A 21,070-nucleotide genomic window follows, 5' to 3' on the forward strand; every position below is an offset into this window, starting at 1 on the left:
TGACTGTAATAAGGCCTATATTTTTTTAAATTATATTAACTAAATTAAGAAGAGCTTTGTGTAGTTTCTTCACACACAGGTTTTCCAGTCTATTGTTTTTTCCATTAAGATGTGAAAATTCAGATTCTTCACCTAAGCATGAGCCTATGCAAATACACAGAAACAGATATTCTGTCTTGCAGGAAAATAATGTTGAGTATCACTCATCTCAGGAATAATTTAATATATCAAAACTGCAATTGATGATACTCATTTAGCATATATATCTGCTTCCATAAAAAAAAAAAAAACAGGAGAAGGTTGGAGGGTAAGGATTTCCTCTATGTTCACCCTTTATGTTATAGATCATTACTACTTTTACTATAAGAGGACGTCACTAGATCATCTTAAATCAAAAGAGTTGGTGAAAACCACTGTCCACAAGCCTCTCATGTAGCATTTACATCACCAATAGAATGATGACATACCAATAAAAATATTCTAGGAAAAAAATCAATGCAATTAATCTAAGCTCAAAAATAATTCATGGTACTCTTTATAAGCAATTAGAGAGCTTTCAAATTGCGACATGGGCCATTCTTTTATGCTCTAATATAAAAATAACAAAACTCAACTTCCCTAAGTAAAACATATACCTGTTTTTTTCTCTGAAAAAGAATACCAAAACATATTTGTTAAGTGTGGCTTAATTAAACAAAACAAAAACAAGACCAGAATCATTCAGCATCCCTCACTGGTACAAGGATGCAATGATAAAGATTGCTGTAAATATTTGCTGGGCCACAAAAAACTCCGGACATGCATTATAAAACAGGCCAGCAACTCAGGAAAATGAGAACTCACTTGGGTGCTATTTCCTACAAAAAGAAAAGTGTTTTAACAATGAGGAGAGCTTTGGCTATTCTTAAGTATCTGTGTACACAAACTAGTAGAGTATTTATAACAAATGTGTGCTTCCCTAAAAACATGCTATCTTGTGTTGAACTTAAGAATTTTGGGTGAGGGAAAAGAGTCTATTTAAAAAGAATTTTCAGTAAATTGGAATGTCAGAAAAAAACACATTTTTAATCACACTGACTTCTTTGAAAAACCAATACAAATAAAACAAATCTGAGATTAGTCCATATAACACTTGGATGAAGTTTAAAGATATTCCCCCCTTTTTCCCCCTTTTTTGGCCTTTAAAATATGAATTTTATCCGGATGCCAACCAACAATGATCACTGTGATAAGCATGATTAGGGTTTACTTGTTTTTTTAAAAAGATAGTCAGCAGAGAACATTTCTAGCCATATAATCAATACTTTTGCTATGTGTAAATTTTCCCGGAAAAAAAAATGAACCCAAAGATCTTACTTCAGATTTAGAAACTCAATTTTATAGGAAAAAGCAGAATTAAAAAAAAAAAAGCAAGCTAGGAAATACTCACCTCTTCACGTAATTTTATCAACTGCAACATGAATGCACAAAAAAAAAGATAAAAAGGAAAGAAATGGCAGGAAAGAAAGATCAGTTGTGTGACAGGATACAGAATTAACATTGACAATTTATCTGTTTACATGTTTAGCATTTAAAAATCACAGACAAACACATTAAAAGAACCTAAACATAGACTACATGCAGAGTTTTTTGAACGAATAAAGATCACTTTCTCACACTGTCACATTAAACAAAGAGAATAGTGTGAAATTCTCTTTTAAAGTACATCTAAGACACCATCATGAAATAAAGGGGAACGGCTTCATAGAAGTCTATATTATAAAGAAAGAAAACAAGTTTACTGTTCCTCTCTTCTAAGAATGTACCACTGAAGAGGTTTTGTATATACAAGTTTTCAGGATGTTTCTCTATTTTGAATCTTGACAACTGATTTCGGATTTTACCTGCAAATGAAAATGATTAATAGCTCATGCTTTTGTCCCAATAAATATTAAAAAAAATAATTATGTTAATTAATATCATACATGGGCCCACTCTAGTAATAGGATTATATTAGGAGGTAACATTATTTTAAAGAGGCATGCCAGGAGAGATAATATTTAGGACATAGTATCAAAATATTTCACTGTCCTTAGAAATACTGTGTGTATCAGAGTTAATTTCTAGGATTTGTTTTGCTTAAGAGGCTCCTGCAATCACACGGTGGGTTTTTTTTATTTTTAATTTTTGAAGTTTCTTCATTTTCTAATTTTCTTCATCTTGTAAACCAGGCCATCTCAAAGCCATATGAGCTCTCTTAATTTCGTTTGTACTGCGGTCTGTTCTCACTGAATGCAAACCAAAAAAACACTCTTTACTTGTTGGTAAATTCCCTGTGATAATGTTTTAATTCTCCCCTGTAGAACATGTGTTTATTTGCCTTAAATATAACAGATAAAACAAGTTATTTAACTCTTCAGAAACTAGAAAATGGATAGAACCATATATCTGGCTCATTCTGTGTGTGCGTGTCTGTGTGTGTGTGAGCACACATGCTGGGTTTGTGTCTATGTTTCACAGTATTCTAAGTAAAATATCATTGTGTAGTTGAGATGACTGCCATAGTTTCTGCAATGAACAGAAACTGAAACCTATGTTGCTAAAGACTATAAACCACGTTCGAGGTCTGAAATTTGCATCCTCAACAATTCGGGGCTACAACTGATAATTTTTAAACATCCAAATATCTGTAACATCTGTTATAACACTTGACATACACAAGCCAATAAATTAAACTATTGCTTTGGGAGAAAACGTGCCATGAATTGCTCACTACAAGTCTCTCTTAAAGTATCATGTTTATTATAGCCCGGCTTTCTCAGTGCTTAATGCTGATTTTGTCTCCAGTTCAAGGAAGGCAGTATGCGTTCCAGCTTACTGTTATTTTATTTGTTATATGGAAAGTATTTCAAGTACAAAAGAATGAGAACTCAAAATTGTTGTGGATCTTCTATAGAAAGGGTACAGAATCTATTCCATAATGTCTCACAATGCGTTTAGTGAAAACGAAACTTTTAATATCACCCTTTCAAAATACACAGGAAGTCGAAATTATTTTAATTAATATCCTCTCAGCAACCACCCAGTGCCTGTGAGTTTCATCTCGTTTCACGTGAAAGGTTACCGTTCTTCCCAAGAAGTAAAATTTTAAACTAGAACACCTGGCTTATCACACACAGGAATCTTTCTCTTCGCTATCCGAACATCACGGGAGAAAAAGGCAAACATTAATTCTCAGAAAGAGGCGATCTGGGAAATTGATCGCACAGCTATCTTTTCTTTCTGGGGGCACCATTCTTCAGTTGACTATGATACTTAAAGGGCCAAAGTTTAAAACTACTCCTCAGCAATGGAGACCATTTGGGGCATGCCACCCTGCCATAATCAATGAGTGTTTAAAAATGCTACCCATTTGTGTTTTCAATAGGTTCCAAACAAAAAACGTTCTATCTCGTTTGTGCCGCATGGCTGCATTCAAACCCTACGCGGGATTTGTAGCTAAGCTAGGTAATGGGAGGGGTTTTAATCTTCACCCCCCCCCCCCCGCCAACCCCGTTAGGCTGAGAGTTTTCATTCAAGTAAACAAAAGATGGTCTATTTTTGAAAATTAACAATGCTTAGACTAGACGGAAAGTCGTGATTTTGTATTTTATTGAGTTACTAGCTCCATCGCAGGCGACTTGAAAATGTGCCACGCCACCATGTTGAGTTATGATAATCAACATCTTTTTTGAAACAAAGATTTTTTTTTCCCCCAATGCAGAATTTGATACAAGAGGTAATCTGTTCCTTTGTGGGCTGAAAAAATCTGGTTTACGCTGGTTTGAACCAGTGGAATCTCTTGTGGTTAAGCCTTCTGCTGTGGCTAGAATCAAAACTGCGCTGCGGCGCCCGTGAGGGTTCCTGCACGCGCGCCTGTGTGTGTGCGGTGCGGCACGTGACCCCCAGAACCACCGATTTTTTTTTTTTTTAAAGCTGATAACGCCACTGCCGTCTCTGTCCGCATACAGATAACGAATAAATGCTGAACTCTATTAAACGCCCTTTACACATTATCGTGGGTCGAACACACAATTTTCTGAACTTAGGATGACAGTCTATTTATTTTGCTATAAACCCTCAGCACGTAACGAACAGATTTGTGCCTGGTAATGATCTGCTCTGCCAGGGCTATATGAAATGATACCGACCTTCTTTAGATCTTGGGGAATTAAATTGACCGACTTCACCCACTGGTCTGTAGCTGAAGTTTGACACACTTTATGCACAGCAAGCTCAAATCGGAACTTAAGAGAATGTCGCGTTAAAAAAATTAAGCAATCATATCTGCTAAATATTACTTTGCCACAAAAATTTCGGCACGTTTATGAATATCCTACTCCTTAGACATGTATTTGAACCTTCTACTTAGGATTTGCTAAAATTTCATTTATTCACATTTATTCACCAATCAATATAATTTTGCATATGGAAACTGAGAGACCACGAGGGTTCAAAAGTAGAGTCTGGAACATTTTATGTGCCTCATCATCATACTTCACTATGAAGGGGATTAGGGGACTTACCTCTACACGGTTTTCTTTCTTTCTTTTTTTTTTTTTTTTCTTTCCTGAGAATGGTTTTCATGACACTAAATCAAGGCAACAAATATTAAAGTTTCCACTCTAAGTACAGAACTACTACATTTCAAAAACTCAGCTCTCTTAAAGAATTAAAATCTTGCCATATGTAATGGAAAACTTGGTACTTTAAAATAACAGGATGATAAGGCCTAAGACAATAGTCCTTGGAAAGCTGATGACCCAACAATACTCGAATGTGCAAAGTAGGTAATTTTGTCCTTTCTTTGTAAATGAGGGATGAGCCATATTTGAGTGTGTGAAATGGATATGAATCAGAAGTGAATTTATACAAAGTGATTCATTTGGAATTAAATGAAATTGTGTACTGTATGAGGGACATTAAAGATGTACTTGAAAAATTGTTAATTGCTGAAATCTTAACATTTCTAATCATGTCAAAAATGTTTATGTAAGAGTAAATTAATATACTTTACAGTTAATTGGCAGATTATGTGTCTAACAGGTTTTAGATGCCTAAAAAAATGCATTATAAATGGCCAGATTGAGAAATAGTATCTATGGCATTCACATTTGTCTGAATCTCTACAAAGAAGCCACTATAGGGAGAATGTGTATGTTGCATCAAAAATAACGAGTCAGTAGTTATTTTACCTATTTTCAACCAATGCTGTAATTCTTTATTTTTTTTTTCTGATCTATAATTTAAAAAATTTGAGATACATCCCAATTTCAATAAATTATACATTTTTATTTCATTTTATCTCTAAGTTTTGTCTGTATATTAAAAGCTTATCTTAAATATTACATGGCTACAAAGTTCCGAAAGTCAATTTATCAACAATTAACTTGAAGATAAACTTAGTTGTGGGTAGGAAATATTTTCTTATATAAATTAGAGGTAATCCTACCCAGAAAAAGAACCCTATCTTCTCAGCCCCTGAGCTATAAAAATTAATATAAAGAGTCAACTTAAAATCTTTTCTTCCTTTAAAGAGAGAGCTTCTGTTTTGATTTCATAGTCTGAATGAATACTGATGCAGAATAGAGTTATTCTCAAATGACCATTCCTGACTAAGGGATGTGTTTTAGTTTGAGGGATTTAAATTCCTGTATTATGATAAAAAGCCCCAAAATAAAATTTAATCATTTCATTATGGAATAGAAATTTTGTTATAGTTGGCAACAAAATAGCCTAGAAGTTAAACGTAGTCTCTTTGAACTTTCAAACCTAATTCAAATTTTGGACTGAAAAGTTCACATAACTAATAATCTAATAGTTATACTGTCTCATGACTATAATTTATCATATTCTATTTATTGAAGTGACAGCTCCTTACAACTAAACTTCAGGTTCTACAAGCACATTCAGAATTTGTAAGTTTGATTTATACAAGTCCAGAGGAAATCTCAGTGTAATCACTTTAAAGTGACAGGAATATAATTTGAAAAATTCAGAAAATACGAACTCTATTTCTGCGGAATATTTTTCTTTAGGCATAAAAAAAGCCATACTTATATGTACATGAGGCAAATGTTTTAGGCACATGAAATGTCCATTAAGAGAAGCGAACATGCTTAAAAAAAAAAAAAAAAGCGATCCCTGTCAGAGTACTACAACATCTATTAGAATAAAGGAGTCTGAGTTAGACAGGAACACCCCTTCCTTACTGTTTCCTCTATATTAAGCAATAGTTTCAAATGAAGGAAAGATCTATAGCTTTCTAGAGAATTGACATGGGAAATATGCATTCACTTTTTTTGCAAAAAAGAGAATGCTCTTTCAAAAAAAGGAGCTTTTTTTGCAGTAAAGATATGAAATAAAATTATGATTCATTCAGGAGATATGAACAATCTAAATCTCACTTAAAATAGGAAACAATATTTTTTTCTCTCATCCTCATGTTATTTAATCTATTATGAGTAAAACCCTTCATCCCACCACCCTTTTATGTTTGATGTGCTCTTTAATTTTTTTCTCTTAGCCGTTCTCAAATTTCAAACAGGGAAACTAAAATCCCAGGTCAAATCTTAACGTGTTTACATGTCTAAACTCCAGCTGATAACATCCAAATAGTGGATGAGGTGAGATTTTTCCAAAAACAAATACAGTCAGCTCAGTGATTCAACACCCCCCTCCTCTTTTTGGGTGGATGAATGGGGGCCTTAATCACATAAGCAACATTCCATTTACAATATTAACATTAGAGTAGATAGTAATATAGTTCCAGCATATGTAGAGGTGTAATATAATCTATTTGAAAAGGTAAATATAATTATGCAAGTTTTATAATGTGTATTAATATGTTTTACTATCTTATTAAAATTTTGGTTTGCTCAATGAATGATTTATGTTCATTTTTATTTAGGCAGAGTAGACACCTTTACAATACGTGCCAAAGGAATATTAATAAACACATTCAGGTCTCGCTTCTGAAGTTCCCATCATTTATTTTCTCTAAAAGTGTCAAAGAGAGTAAGTCACTAGGGTTGTTTGAGACACTTTAACAGTCATCTCTACGCTGAGGTTCTCAAAACATTTTTTTTTAAAGTTATATACATTATCTACAAGAATTCATGAAGTCTGCAGTATTAATTCAGATAAAGAAGTGGGACATTAATTAGACTCATGACACTGCTGTGTGATCCAATGAGAACTGACAGCCAAGTTGTAAGGCCATTTTAAGAAGAAATTATATCTTATTTTTTGCCTCTGCAGATCTTAAACCGGAGAAAGACTTTTCCTATTATTATTATTATTATTTGACAGAGGCAGGACCTCTATCTGAGTATCTAAGTTCCACACTGGTGCTCACAATTTGCATTTTGGTGAATGTATTTTAAGAAGCTCCACAATAGGAGACTGAGCTGCCCTGTTGAATTTTGAAAGCTTACTTTCATTTGTTTTGCTGCAAGTGTTGATTTAATTATACTGCATTATTATCAAAGCTGCATTATGTACTTTTTCATTCCTTTTACATGTGTTTGAGGTGAAGACCTTGGCTTTGTCTGCAAACAGTGTGTTTCAAGTTATTCCTTAAGTACTAAATAATAAAGAAAAGAGAAGAAAAGATTTTTTTAAAAGATAGCAGACAGTGATCACAAGGTAAAGGGTTAAATGTAAGATCTCCAAGAAACATTTTGAAGTTGATTAAGACTCCAGCTTTGCATTAAACAGTATCGCTTCCACATGAGTTGCTGCTAATACTGTTAAGGAGCAGCTTGAGAGCCCAGTGTGCCGGTGACCTCCTTCACCCTCCAGCCACCCACCGGGCCTTGCTGATTAGCATTCTACCTGGTTCTCTGAGGAATTCCCATCATCCCCTAGGAGCTCATTCCGTACTTCGTCACTGTAGGCAATCCGTGACCTTTTCTATAAAACAAAACAAAAAGGGAGAGAGCGAGATGAACATTAGAAAGTAAAGGCTTCGGAGCATTACTGGTATCAAGGCTGATCATCTCAAACCTCGAGAGCCCCCTAATGGAAACCTATTTGCTAAGATCTGCAAACCAAAGTTGTGTAAAGTTCTTGAACTTGAGAAGTTTAATGTAAATTAGAAGTTTTTCACATGCCAGTAATGAAAGAAAAATTCTACATTGTGTAAGTACTCCATTAATATTCACAAGTGGATCAGAACTGGGATGTTATTATACATAGTCATTCAAATAAGACTACTACACTGAAGGAAATACAGCGATATAAACCGTCTATCGGCAAAACTCACCAGATTGTAATTAAAACAAGTGTATATGGGGGTCTTTAAAACTGTGGCAGGAAATGAACCTTATAATATAGGTCTTTTCAATAAATCTCTAATTCAAGGATACTATTATAACTCCAACTGTACACTGGAATGCCTCGACAATAGTTCATCTGTATTTCCTGAATTGTTGTGATGTTACTAGCCAGAAAGAGACAGAGCTTAAAAGTCCATCCCATTTCCAAACAATAACTTCAATGACCCCGAGCCCTCCTCAAATAATGGCCCAAGGAAAAGTAATGTGTGTGTGTGTGTGTGTGTGTGTGTGTGTGTGTGTGTGAACAAATTAAATTTCCCAATCCCAGTAAGTAAAGGCAAATGGGCTGAGTCAACCGTTCTCAGTCTTGGTAAATAAAGACAAGTGGGCTATGAGTCAACATTTCACTCAATGAAATTTTGTTTTATAAGAAATCGACCTTGACCTGTAAAGTCAGAGGGACAGGTATCTATACCCAATTTATGAATTATCTAAATGTACACACATCTGGAAAAGCAAAAAGGCTCTGAAAGTTAGTTGGGAAGCTGGAGTGCCATTCTCGGATCCTCCTTCAGCATCACACTTTCAGATCCAAATGCAGATTTACAGGTTACTTTGCTGCCTTTTCTGCTTCTGAACTAAGCAAAAAAGAATCAATTTTAAAAAGGCAGCTGGGAAATAGTAATCTTTTCTCATTTGCAGGCTACAGTTTAGGTTTTAAAATTTTGTACTTATTCAACTATGATCCGAAAAATTATTACAGTTTAAAAAGGACTATTCATAATCCTTGAGCAGAAGTCAACAAGATTTTTAATCAGATTTTTATACCAGTAAGTTATACTGCTTTGCAACATACAGATCATGATATGTTAAATGTGAAATCATATTAGAATTTAAAAGGACCTTTAACAAGAAAACCCAATAGATTTTGAATCATGTTAAAGTTGCAGCCTTTCTCAATTGGGGTTCCTTATCTGAACCACAAAATGGAAAATTATTTTAATGACCATTTTCTTAATCTATCAAGGATGGTACATAAGATAGAGTTTAGTTCATTACATCGAATAGAAGCCTAAGGGCACTAGGGCTCAACTCTCTGGCAGAACCTAGTTGAAAAGGCTGACTGGCGTGTAAATAGAAAGAAACGAAACTAGACATCCCTTTATTTATTTTATTTTTTTTTTTCAGAAAAACAAATCATTCTTATGGAATTTCTAAAGACCACTTTGGTTAAAATGAAACCAGAACCTGTACTCATTCTACCACACAAAATTTCCTCCCCATTTTACTACCCTCTGAATACACTCAGGAAAAAGATGCAAAAACTGCAGGATGTTTTAGTAGAAACATGATGGCATCCCTTCTCTGCCCTGAGTGTCTACCCTAAGCCCCCTTCTCTGTTGCAAGTTTATCTCCTGTACCTTAGCAAAGGAAGTAAGTCTGTAAATAGATAAATAAAACCAACAATGTTGCAGAAGACAAAGTTGCAAAGTTAAGTCATTAGCCTCAGGTCATTAATGACATCTGTATCAGATGTCTTAACAAATCAGGAGGGAACCAACTCATTCAGTTGTGAACATGCCAGACTTCTTACCACCACAGACAGCACGTATTAAGCCTGCTTCTCGTATTGTATTTGCTGAAGCTACTATTAATTATTCCTATAGACTTCATACAGAATTACTATACTGCGAGGTCAGCATACCTCATGGCCTTACACCACTATTTAGATCAAGCCAACCTTTCTTTTACCCATTTGGAGATCCCCACTACAGCAGTTTCAAACTAGCTAAGCCAAAGTATTTTACAGCATTAAAGGAAATGAGAACCTTTAAACAGGCTGCGGTATCAGAGCTGCCTTTTTAATTATTCATTTCATCACTATGGGGGACTAAAACATTCCACAGTATGCAAGAATATCATATGGAGATTGTTTTTGTTTTTCCCCCTTTCACCAAAATATCAACAAATTGGCATAGATTGTTCAATTACATTATATTCTTATTTTGATTTACTAAACTTCAAAAGAAGAAGAAAATTACAAACACGTATCCCTAAATATCTAATCTTGTTTTGGTGAGAATCCATTGCTTTTGAAAACCAGCAATTAAGAGTGTACATGCTTAGCAACAGAAGAGAACTAAGGATTTATCCACAGTTGAAGGGTGCTCCCTATAAAATGTCAGTCTTTACTATTGGGATGATAAAAACTGGTCACTTGGATAGCTTTCTGGATGTAATTAAGCAAATGATATGTTGAGTTTATAAAATGTTCTCTGATTAAACTTGTCTTAAAGAATTAAAAAAAAAAACCTCATTTCAAATATCAGAGATAGTTCCTCTTGAAAATGACACAACTGATGCAGAAAATTGAACTCTTTACACTGGAGTATCATTTTACAATTTTAAAAAAATCGAGACTTTGTTTTATTAAGAGTTATATTTAAATGCCTGACATTGGTATTTTCTCCTAATTTTTTTGTATTTTGAAATTTTTAAGCTGATTGTAATCAGCTATAATTTAGCCTGTAGAATCATCACTAAACTGACTGAATACCAAAAAAGGCAAATTCCTTTCAATGACAAACTGCTTATTTTATTGATAATTTCCCTCCAAAACATCAATAAATAATTTTACCTTTTGTAGAATTTTTAATAGCCTCACTCTCCATTACTAAGTGCTCTATTTTAATTCAGATGACTCAAAGTTAATGAAGCTGAAACATCGACTGTATCTTGATAAACTAACTAAAATATTTTTACTTTATTATCTGTACTTTAGCCAAATGCAAGCATGAGAATTTGAGCTGGAAATGTCACACACTCAGCTACAGTTTGAAGGAACCCAATTCATAATGCATTTTATAAATAGTTAATGACTTCTATACATAAGCTAACCAGGCAAATCAGGAAATTGTCAACATTTTTAGTTTTAGTTGTCAGTTACCACTGTCTACTGGTGCTTTCTATGTGGCTTCTGGAGAAGACAGAAGCTCTATGCAGTTTGTAATCTATTGCAATTTCAGGTCTGTATCATAAAGGTGGAGAGCTTCAACTGACAATATTTGCCACACACACACACACACACAGTTAAATACAAGAGCATTTCTCACATTTAGTTGTGTGTTTGTGTAAAGCTCATTCCCTCTAACTTATACTAAACTTAGGTGGACTAGACACAGTTGGGCAGAAAAATCTGTAGACCATATACGAACTATAGAAAGAGTATGGCAAATTAACAAGTGACTGTTATCCCTTAAAAAGTTAGACACACAAAGTTTCGACGGCTGTTTTAAACTGATGACAAAAGTGAGTCCTTCGTTGAGAAAGTGAGGATTTCGGATTCCAAGCAGTTTTCACTATTATACGGATACTGATTGGCTCATTTTGCACACCAATTGGCTGATTTTCTTAAAGTCAAGTTCAAACAGATACACTTGCCCAGTTCTGTCTGGAAATTTGGCTTGAAACAATCTGTCTACTTGACCCAAGCCTTAATATTTCCCCACTGAACAGAATATGTTTCTGGAGAGGCACTGCTAGACTACAAACAAAATGAATTAACTTAGCTGAAACTAATTAAGAACCGTGATCTGTGGTGCAGCCTTCTATACCATTCTACATGTGAAACAGGGTACACATAGCCAGAATGAGGATTCTACAACCCACCACTCGCATAAGCATAACAATGCAGTTGGTTTATTACTAAAGCATATATGAGAATTTAATTTCCACAGTGTGCACATGGCAAAGCAATTGCTTAAATTGCCTCACCTGGGAATTTAATACAATGTTATCATCAGACCAGCCACATTGTAAATAGATTTATAATGCTTTCCATGTGTTGCACTCTGTTGCATATGAATTAAGTAATGATCTGGTATTACAATAAAATCAGCTAGTTCCCACACCTGGCAGACAGGATATTTCACTAAATTAATACCCATACAGCTACATCACAAGGCAGGGGAGAGGAAACCATCTCTAAGGCATTTGACTTGAGCTTTACATGGGAGGCAAACACTCCATGGCTATGTAGAATGTCACTATGTTGAATGGGCTGCTCAAGACAATCTGTTTCTAACATCTGTATCACAGAATTAAGACTTTCTCATTTCCATTCAATTTTGGCCTAATTTTCTTCATTCAATACTTTAATTACTAATCAGCAATCCACAACATTCACATACACTAAGAAAGCCCTTTATTCTAATCTATGTGCTGCAGACAGCCAAATAATTGATACAAAGTGCAACATGGTTTTGGTAAGTAATGAAAGAACTGCTTGTCCTACTTCCTAATCAAATTGGTCTATAGAAGAAATGGTTAGTAGATTTCTCCATAGGTCTAAAACAAATTACCCAGTCTGGCCAGACTTTTCCATTGCTTCTACCATGTCTTTCAATCTCCATATATTTAATAATGCCCAAAGTTACCGGGTGATTAGAAATTGTTATGTTTTTACAGCCAAAGAATTTAACTGCTCCTGTTACAGTTAACACTTAGGGATATCTTACAGAATACCATGAAATTATATTTATTGGCTAGTCATATAATTGCTGGCATTCATTTCTTACTGAATTCTAGCTGGTTTGAATTAAATAATATCATACTTCTATAGTGCCCAGATGGCATTTTCTAAAATGCATCTATCTTTGGCACAAAGCATTCCATTTTTAAACTCACTTCTATTTCCCCATGACCAATTTCAGCTTTTCAAACACACTCCACCCCTGACCCAGGACTTAAAAAAGCTCATCAATCCAGGACAGGAAACTTACATTTTGGAGGAAAAAAATAAAAAGGAAGTTATGAAATTTTGTTCATCACTATGTTCTCTATACCACATTAATTTCTAGCAAAAAAAAAAAAAAGAAAATTAAGATTAAAACACACCATGCTACATGATTTAGGTAAAGGCAAAGTATAGTGTTAGGTAAATGTTAAATCCTTGGAATGTATTTAGGATGAAAAAAGTGCAGGATACTGAGCAAGAGGAACAGAGATAACATTTCAGTATGTGATCTTGGTCAAATTAAGTTTTCTGAGTATCACTTTCTTCAATATCTAAAATAGCAACAATATTTATTTCTTGGGGCTGTTGTATGAATTTAAATATTATAAACAAATGGAAACCAATCATACATAATACTTTGGATGTGATAACCTTGCAAAAGACATTCAGCTAAATATTAGTTGGTAATATTGGAAAGGATGCAATAAAATCTGTACACATATATGGCTGAGAGTAAAATTAGTGTATCTTCCCTAGAAAATGATGTACCAATACATACCAAAAGCAATCCTAAAAAGTTCATATTATTTAACTCAGTAAAGTCTACTACATTGTTTTGTCCAATTTCTTATTCTGTGATGCTACTATTTTCGGATGACTTTCAGTAGGAAAAACTTTACTGCATTTCTTTAATGTTATCAGAGAAAGGAGGTTCCAGTCTGTTTCTTCTAAGTAATCATTCCACTAAACAAGGCTTGCTCCTGCTCAAGGGACTGTTTAGAGTTAAAGGTCAAGCTCATTCCTCGGAAAGTGCACATGCCACATGTCACCAATATTGTAACATTCATAAAGGGAAAGCACACTTTCTATCTATCATAAACTCATGGCCAATGGGCCATATGCAAGCCACCAGAGAGAAAATACTAGGACGCCCTGCTGCTAGGCTAACAACAGTTGGAAAAGCAGGTCAACATGAGAACACTGAAAAGAATCCATTGTTCTTAGTATATAATACCAGGAAAAGATATTTAAATTTTTTTGAAAGAAAATAATGTCTTTCTATCATAATCACTTTCATTTATTCTGCTTATACTTTCAAAGCATTTTACATGTTTGAAGTAGATATTTATGTTTTGGCTGCAAACAATGAGCTAGATTATATACCACACTTCTATTTTTAAAATTTTATCTATACTATCACATGTGACTATTTATATGCCTATAATGAGGTTATACACACACACACACACACACACACACACACACACACAGAGGCTCATGCAAACCCATATGCAATCCATATGGAATAAGAAGTCTATTTGAGCTTCACAATGCTAGAATAGACCTTTATTTATACTAGGAACTCTGACCACATTGCTGCTACATCATTTAACGATTTGCAAAACAGAGAGCCCAGAAATCATGTAACTGTACTTCTTCATTTCCTCCTCCAGCAATTCTAAACTTCAGCCTAAAATTTAAGTTTAGTATTGGTGTTTCAAAATGCAGTGTGAGTTAGTATCGTGGCCTCACTTGCTTGCATGGACTTGTAGTTTATGACTTTCACATTGCTTTTGAACACAGTGTGGCTGTGTCTTAAATCATGTTAGCTTGTCAATCAATAATTAAGTTACTTCATTCAGAAAATCCGCTCATAATAGAATGCCCAGATGTTGTTGTCAACATCTGGAACAGTGTTAAGTTTTCCATCAACGAAATCTAATTCTTTGAAATCTTTCTGAATATAAAATAAAATAACTCTATAGATTATACTTGAAATAATCAAAATGTCAAAATGTTTATTGTTTTGTTTGACAATAATAACATATACATACCCTATGTACTCCCACTGGAAAAATGATACTCTGATAGATGAATGCTATATAACAGATGCTTTATTTGTATTTTTAAAGGAACTACTGAAATACAGTACATGAATTACATAATTAAGTTGTATGTAGGTATCCTCATGTAATCTGCCTAGCATCAGGAAGGAAAAGCATGGAAAATCTGTCCATAGCCATAATTTCATGTAATCTAGATATCCAAGAGCAAATGATCTCAATGATTCTGTAACTGACACCGAGCTATTTCAAAAACAACAGAACCGACATAAGGCAACGTCTAGACCAGCCTTTCATATTTAGAGATGAAGAGTTCTAAGCCAGATGAGTGATCTCCCCAACGCCATACACTTGGGAAAGACTAGGCAGAAGAAGGATGGAATCTGTTTCCCAACATCAGTGCTCTATTTACTTAAACACGCCACCTTTCATTTTACCAAACCACCATGGCAGGCTGGGGCCATCCTACTGCTCCGTCCCCAAGGCAGGCTTGGCTACACCATTCACCTGATTCTAGGAATTTATCATCAACTATAAATTTGATTAGTCTACAGATTTTGTTTCTTGTCACTCTCTTCCAAAATAAACAAACAAAAAACAAGCCTTTACTTATACATTGTTGTCAACATCTGGAATCTTGATAATAATAAAATTGGAAGTTCAAGGGTGATGAATGCTTAAGGCAGAACGTTTTATATCATAGAATAAAACATCTGATCTGAGGGTGAGTCACAACCACACTTATGGGTGTAACTTAGATATGTTTCAAGATTAATCTTCAAAGGCTCTGCCATAAAGCACCAATAATCTACCCACATGGCGGGAGAGAAGCAGCACTGGTTATTAAGATGGGTTACGAACTGCCTTCTTGCCCATGGGATCTGGTGACTCCCTATATACTTACTTTACAGTTTCAGATTGGAACCAACCATCTCATGGGCAAACAATGTTTCAGTATTTTTCCCCCTAATACTTGCTTTTGAATGCACATTGTGACAGATTCTTTATTGTAGTATGTGCTGTGTTATAGTGAGGTTATGGTTCTCATTGTTCAGAGATGCCTTTTAATACTTTATGAATATAGCCAATAAAACTGTGATGCTTAGGCAGTAAAACTAAGTTCTTTGAGCCCAAATGCTCTATGGAAACATTCTGAAGATTACTTCCCCATCCGGGTGACCCCAAACTATAACATTTAATAACTATGAATATTCATACCTGATTCACAAATATATTCTTCCTATAAGACTCTCTACCTTTGGCTGAAGAGAATAAAATCCTGCCTACTCAGGGGCTTTGCTTCATCAGTTAAATGTTGTTTCTTTTATATCACCAGTGTATCACTTTCTACTGGTTCTTTCCTTGAAGGACATAAACATTCTCAACTATACCAGCTTCATATACATCAAAATGTTACTTCAGCCTGTGCTATACTGCCCAGCCAATCCCCAACCTCTCTTTATCCTTCTTTTCCTGGCCAAGCTTCTTGAATGGGTATCCCAGAAACATTAACCTCACTTACTCATGCCCCCGCCACTTCTCAACTTAAAACAAACTTGATGCTTTCCTGTCAGTATCTCCCTAGTTAACAAAATCATTGGCCATGTTTTCTAAGTAAACTTTTGGAAGTTTTAGAATAGCTAAACATTTACTAAGAAGTTACAAAGATAGTAGAGTCCCCATGTAACCCACACTTAGGTTCCCTATTAACACTTTACATTAGTATGGTCCATTTGTCATAGTTAATGAATCAACAGTCCATTATTACACATTATTACTAACTAAAGTACATACTTTTTCCAGGTTTCCTTAATACTTAATGCTCTTTTTTGTTATTCCAGATGCCATCCAGGATTCCATGTTACATTTACTAGTCATCTGTTCTTAGGCTCCTCTTGGCTGTGACAATTTCTCAGATTTTCCTTATTTTTGATGATTTTGAAAGTTTTGAAGAAGACTGGTCAGGTGTTTTTGTAGCATGTCCTTCAACTGGGATCTGTCTGATGTTCTTCTACTGACTAGACTGCAGTAATACGTTTTTTGGAGGAAGACCAAAGAAGTAAAATGCCATTTTCATCAGATCATGTCCAAGGTACATACTATCAACATGACCTATCACTATTGATGTTGACCTTGGTACGTAGCTTGAAGTAGTGTTTGTCATGTTTCTCCGCTGAAAAGCTACTCTTTTCCCCCTTCTGTATTGTACTTACTATGTGCAGCCCACATTTAAGAAGTGGCTAGTTATGCTCTATCTCTTCCAGGGAGGAGTATCTTCATAAGTCATTTGGCATTCTTCTACTCAAAAGAAGTCTACTCAATCATTATCCAATCATTTATTGATATCAGTATGGACTTAAGGATATTTATTTTACACTTTGACTTATAGTCTAATACTATATCATTAATTTTGTTGCTCAGATTGTATCAACTTTGGCTCCAATGGCCACCTTTCAGTCCTCTTGTCATTTGACCTCTCGATAGCATTTGACATCATTGCCCACTTTCTCCTTAGCAGTTACTGTACCATCCTCCTTAGGAATTCCTCCCATCCTCTGGTCTCTCCTTCTCAGTCTCCTTCATTCTAACTTTTCTCTCAGTCTGACTGGGTCTTCATCCTAGACCTCTTCTCACTCATTTGAATGATCTTATTTTTACTCACTGTTCTAACTACCAACTAGAAGTTGGCAAAGACATGTTTTTTTTGCATATTATTCTTACAAATCTAATTCCTACTTGGTGCCTTAGAAAAGCTGAAGGCATCTCAAACTTAACACAGACATAGCGGGGCATTTTCTTTCTCTATTTATATGGCTCTTCCTTCTGTTTTCCCTAGTTGGATGTATTGTTTTACTATGCACAGTCTCCCCAGATAAAAATCTAAAAATTATTTCCAAATCTAATACATCACCAAGAACTATGGATTTTTTTCTTTTTTTAGAATATCTACAACTGGGCCTCTTAGCCATATTTCCAGGATGTCTGTTACCTTATGAACTAGTCCCAATTCTTTTCCTATAACTGTTGTTACCACATATTTCATCCCTCTTTTTATATATGAATTATATTTGAGAGATACCTATAGAGTAAGCCTGACATGTTTTAAGGCAGAGGTTAGCCAAAAGGTACAAATTCTCAGTTCATCTTAGGAAGTAAAGGAGACCCCTTCAAACCAATCTCAGAATATCAAAGCCCCAAAGGAATCATTGTGTAAAGATACAACTTATTTCAGAATAGGAAAATAGAAATAGTTAAAATAGAAAGCAAATACATTTGACAAAAGCCAATACAGGTATACCCTGTTTTTGGAAGATACACATTATGCCCTCCACTTAAGAACCTACATCAGTACCTGTTTTTGCTAATGGGAAATCTGAAGAGGATTTTTGCTTTTACAAAAAAAGGTGAAAAGTGAAAATAACATTCCACATTTGTTTTTCAGTGAGCTCTTGGGGAGGGAGCTCCCACGCTGAGTGGTGAAAGGGGCCCCACTCAGCTCCTTCCCCAGGAACAGCACACAGCATCTCAGCATCAGGCTGAACTGGGGCTGTGAGCATCTGTGCTTTATCTCCATTTATTTTGTGTATCCATTAGCAAGCTCTTCCCTAAGGTATCAGAAAAGCTTAAGACAGGTTGTTCTTTGGGTCTGGGGATGTTTAAAAAAAAAAATCTTTCCATATAACAATGTTTGTTGTTTCTTTGCTTTATGGCATTTTGGCTTACGGATGGTTTCATAGGAACACTCCGCTTTCTGATAGCAGGGGAAACCTGGATACTACAGGAAAATGCTAAACAACAGACCTCTCTCCAACTTTATAAGTCAATACCACATTTCCCTTTAATTTCAAATAGAGGCATATCTCATATGAGCTATTTGTTTTTGTTCTCCTAAGTCAGATATTCCCTTTTTTTTTTTTATTATGTAGACGCTAAAAGACCACCATTTCAAACGAGATGATGTGCATGCATATTTCTTCTTTGTTTGTCTGATTTGTGTAGCTCAGGAATATGGATTACTTCTGTTATCTGCACGAAGAAGCTCTGCTACAAGCCTGGCATTCAGTTTGCTTTTATCTCTGAGACCCCAAATTGTACCGTTAGGCAACAGAGGGCACTTATCTAGATTGAACTGTCGTACAAATAGATTTTTGTCAGCCATTCAATTTGTATTGGGGAACACGCCAACAAAAACAAAACCTGGCGATTTAAAACAACAAACCTATCCTCTCCTGACAGGAACAAATTGCTGTATTTCAAATGAGTAAGAATTACTATAGATCGCACATCCTGCGTGTGGGTGCTATGGAAAGAAAAATATTCTCGAAACGAGTTCCGTCTAGTTTTTCTGGCAGTGGTCTAACATAAAGCAAACACGCAGTCTACATAATACTAATGAGCACACAAGGAAAAAAAAAATCACTAACAGACAGGAATTACATGTTATCAGAGGACAATGAGGCTTTCTGATAAAATTCCGGGTCAAAATTCAGTGGCTACATGAAGAAGGCAACATTGTGCTGCATTTTTACTTTGTTCTCTGAACTCTGGTCCTTCCAGGAATACAGGTGGTACCTCTGCCCACAAAATGCTCAATTGGAGTAGTAAGACCATCATTCCCCCTGAGCCTAACTTGATTCTGGCTCTGTGTCTTCCACAGCCACTGAAAACTTTAGAGAAATGACTTCACCATAGTTACACCCCTTCTATACCTCAGGCCATTTTGAAAAATATTCAGTGTTCATCTATTCAAAGTTGGTTTTAACCTCAGACAGGAAAGATATTGCTAAATTAATCAGTAAAAACACAGTAATAAAATTTTCATAACTTGAAAATAATTTCAATCTGTCCATCAGTATGTTTAATTCTCTCCTATTATTTTTGTCTGATTTGAATCTCATTCTCTTTTTTATAGGCTCCATCTTCATTCTGGACTTATGCAGCTCCTCCTTCAGTGACATCCCAACTTAGACTTGAACATGAAAATTCAGCCCTGTGAATCCACATCAAGCTGAAATAGTAAATATACAAACTTAAACGTCAAACACCACATAATTTTGCTGAATAGAGAGATCTAATTAGTATGAGTATTCAGACACAAATATTTACATTTAAAAATGAGTTTTCTTTAATAAAAACTATGTCACAAGAAATTGGTACACAAAAATTCTGTAATATGTCACCTGAAGAAGCTGTAACATTATACTTTGTGGCAACAGGTATTGGGTGTCAGATCTTCAGATTTTATTAAGGGACAATCTGAAAAAATAATATACTCCAGACACAAGGCATGAAAAGGACCTCATGAATGGTAGTTAAAATAGATAACAAGACAAAAACACAGTGAAATATAATAGTTCAAGTTGCCTCTACATTTCAGTAAATAATAGAGCTATCTGAGAAAAAACATTTTTACCTTGAAGAAAGGTATAAAATTACATTATTTAAAAAACATCAACAGATGCATGATGAACGCAACTTATTTTCAAATGGTTCAGAAAACAGGCATATATGTAGAGAGTAAAACATCAGTAGAGAAAGCATGCACAGATGACAAAGCAAAGGGAACAAAATGCTAACAAGTAAATCTAGTCAAAGAATCTATGTATGGCATGCCTGGGTGGCTTAGTCGTTGAAGCTTCTGCCTTCGGCGCAGGTCATGATCCCAGGGTTCTGGGTTCAAGTCCTACATCGGGCTTCCAGCTCATCGGGGAGTCTGCTTCTCCCTCTACCCTTCCCCCCTGCTTGTGATCACTGTCACTCTTTGTATCTTACTCAAATAAATAAAATCTTAAAAAAGAAAGAATGTATATATGTATGTTCTTTGTACTATTCTTCAAACTTTTCTGAAAGTTTGGGATTATTTCCAAATAAAAAGTTTAAAATGATTAAAAAGTGTGAAAAGATTAGTGGGGGAAGAAGGTAGAGGCTTTTGATAAGCTATTTTTCTACAATTAGTTAATGTCTGAGAAACAAATCCTTGATTAGATAATCATTATTGTTAATCAAAAATATGAGACCATTCCTCAAAATGGTCAAAATCAGAAACTGAAACTGTTAATTTTTACCATTTATGATGGGGTTTCCCATTTTTTCAGTAAAAATACATAACTTTATTTGCTAGGGTTTTTTTGGTTGTTGTTGTTAAGATTTTATTTATTTATTTATTTGTTTGTTTATTTTTGACAGAGAGAACA

General features: G+C 34.9%; 1 protein-coding gene across 9 annotated transcripts in view; it reads right to left on the reverse strand.

Annotated features, from left to right (window-relative positions):
• Nucleotides 1-21,070, reverse strand: part of VTI1A (vesicle transport through interaction with t-SNAREs 1A) — a 342,439-nt gene that overhangs the window by 257,556 nt on the left and 63,813 nt on the right. For 6 of the 9 annotated variants that reach the window (XM_032880019.1, XM_032880010.1, XM_032880064.1 and 3 more), the window contains exons 4-5: nucleotides 7,855-7,932; nucleotides 1,430-1,450 (exon numbers count right to left, since the gene is read on the reverse strand). The exons of 1 other annotated variant lie outside the window; for it this stretch is intronic. In XM_032880019.1, coding sequence (XP_032735910.1) covers nucleotides 1,430-1,450; nucleotides 7,855-7,932 — 99 coding nt within the window. The remainder of the gene's footprint in view (nucleotides 1-1,429; nucleotides 1,451-7,854; nucleotides 7,933-21,070) is intronic. 2 more of the 9 variants (XM_032880028.1, XM_032880083.1) reach the window with 1 other exon arrangement.

Source organism: Lontra canadensis, unplaced genomic scaffold, assembly GCF_010015895.1.
Source record: "Lontra canadensis isolate GAN:19392208 unplaced genomic scaffold, GSC_riverotter_1.0 scaffold3, whole genome shotgun sequence".
Taxonomy (NCBI): Eukaryota; Metazoa; Chordata; class Mammalia; order Carnivora; family Mustelidae; genus Lontra; species Lontra canadensis.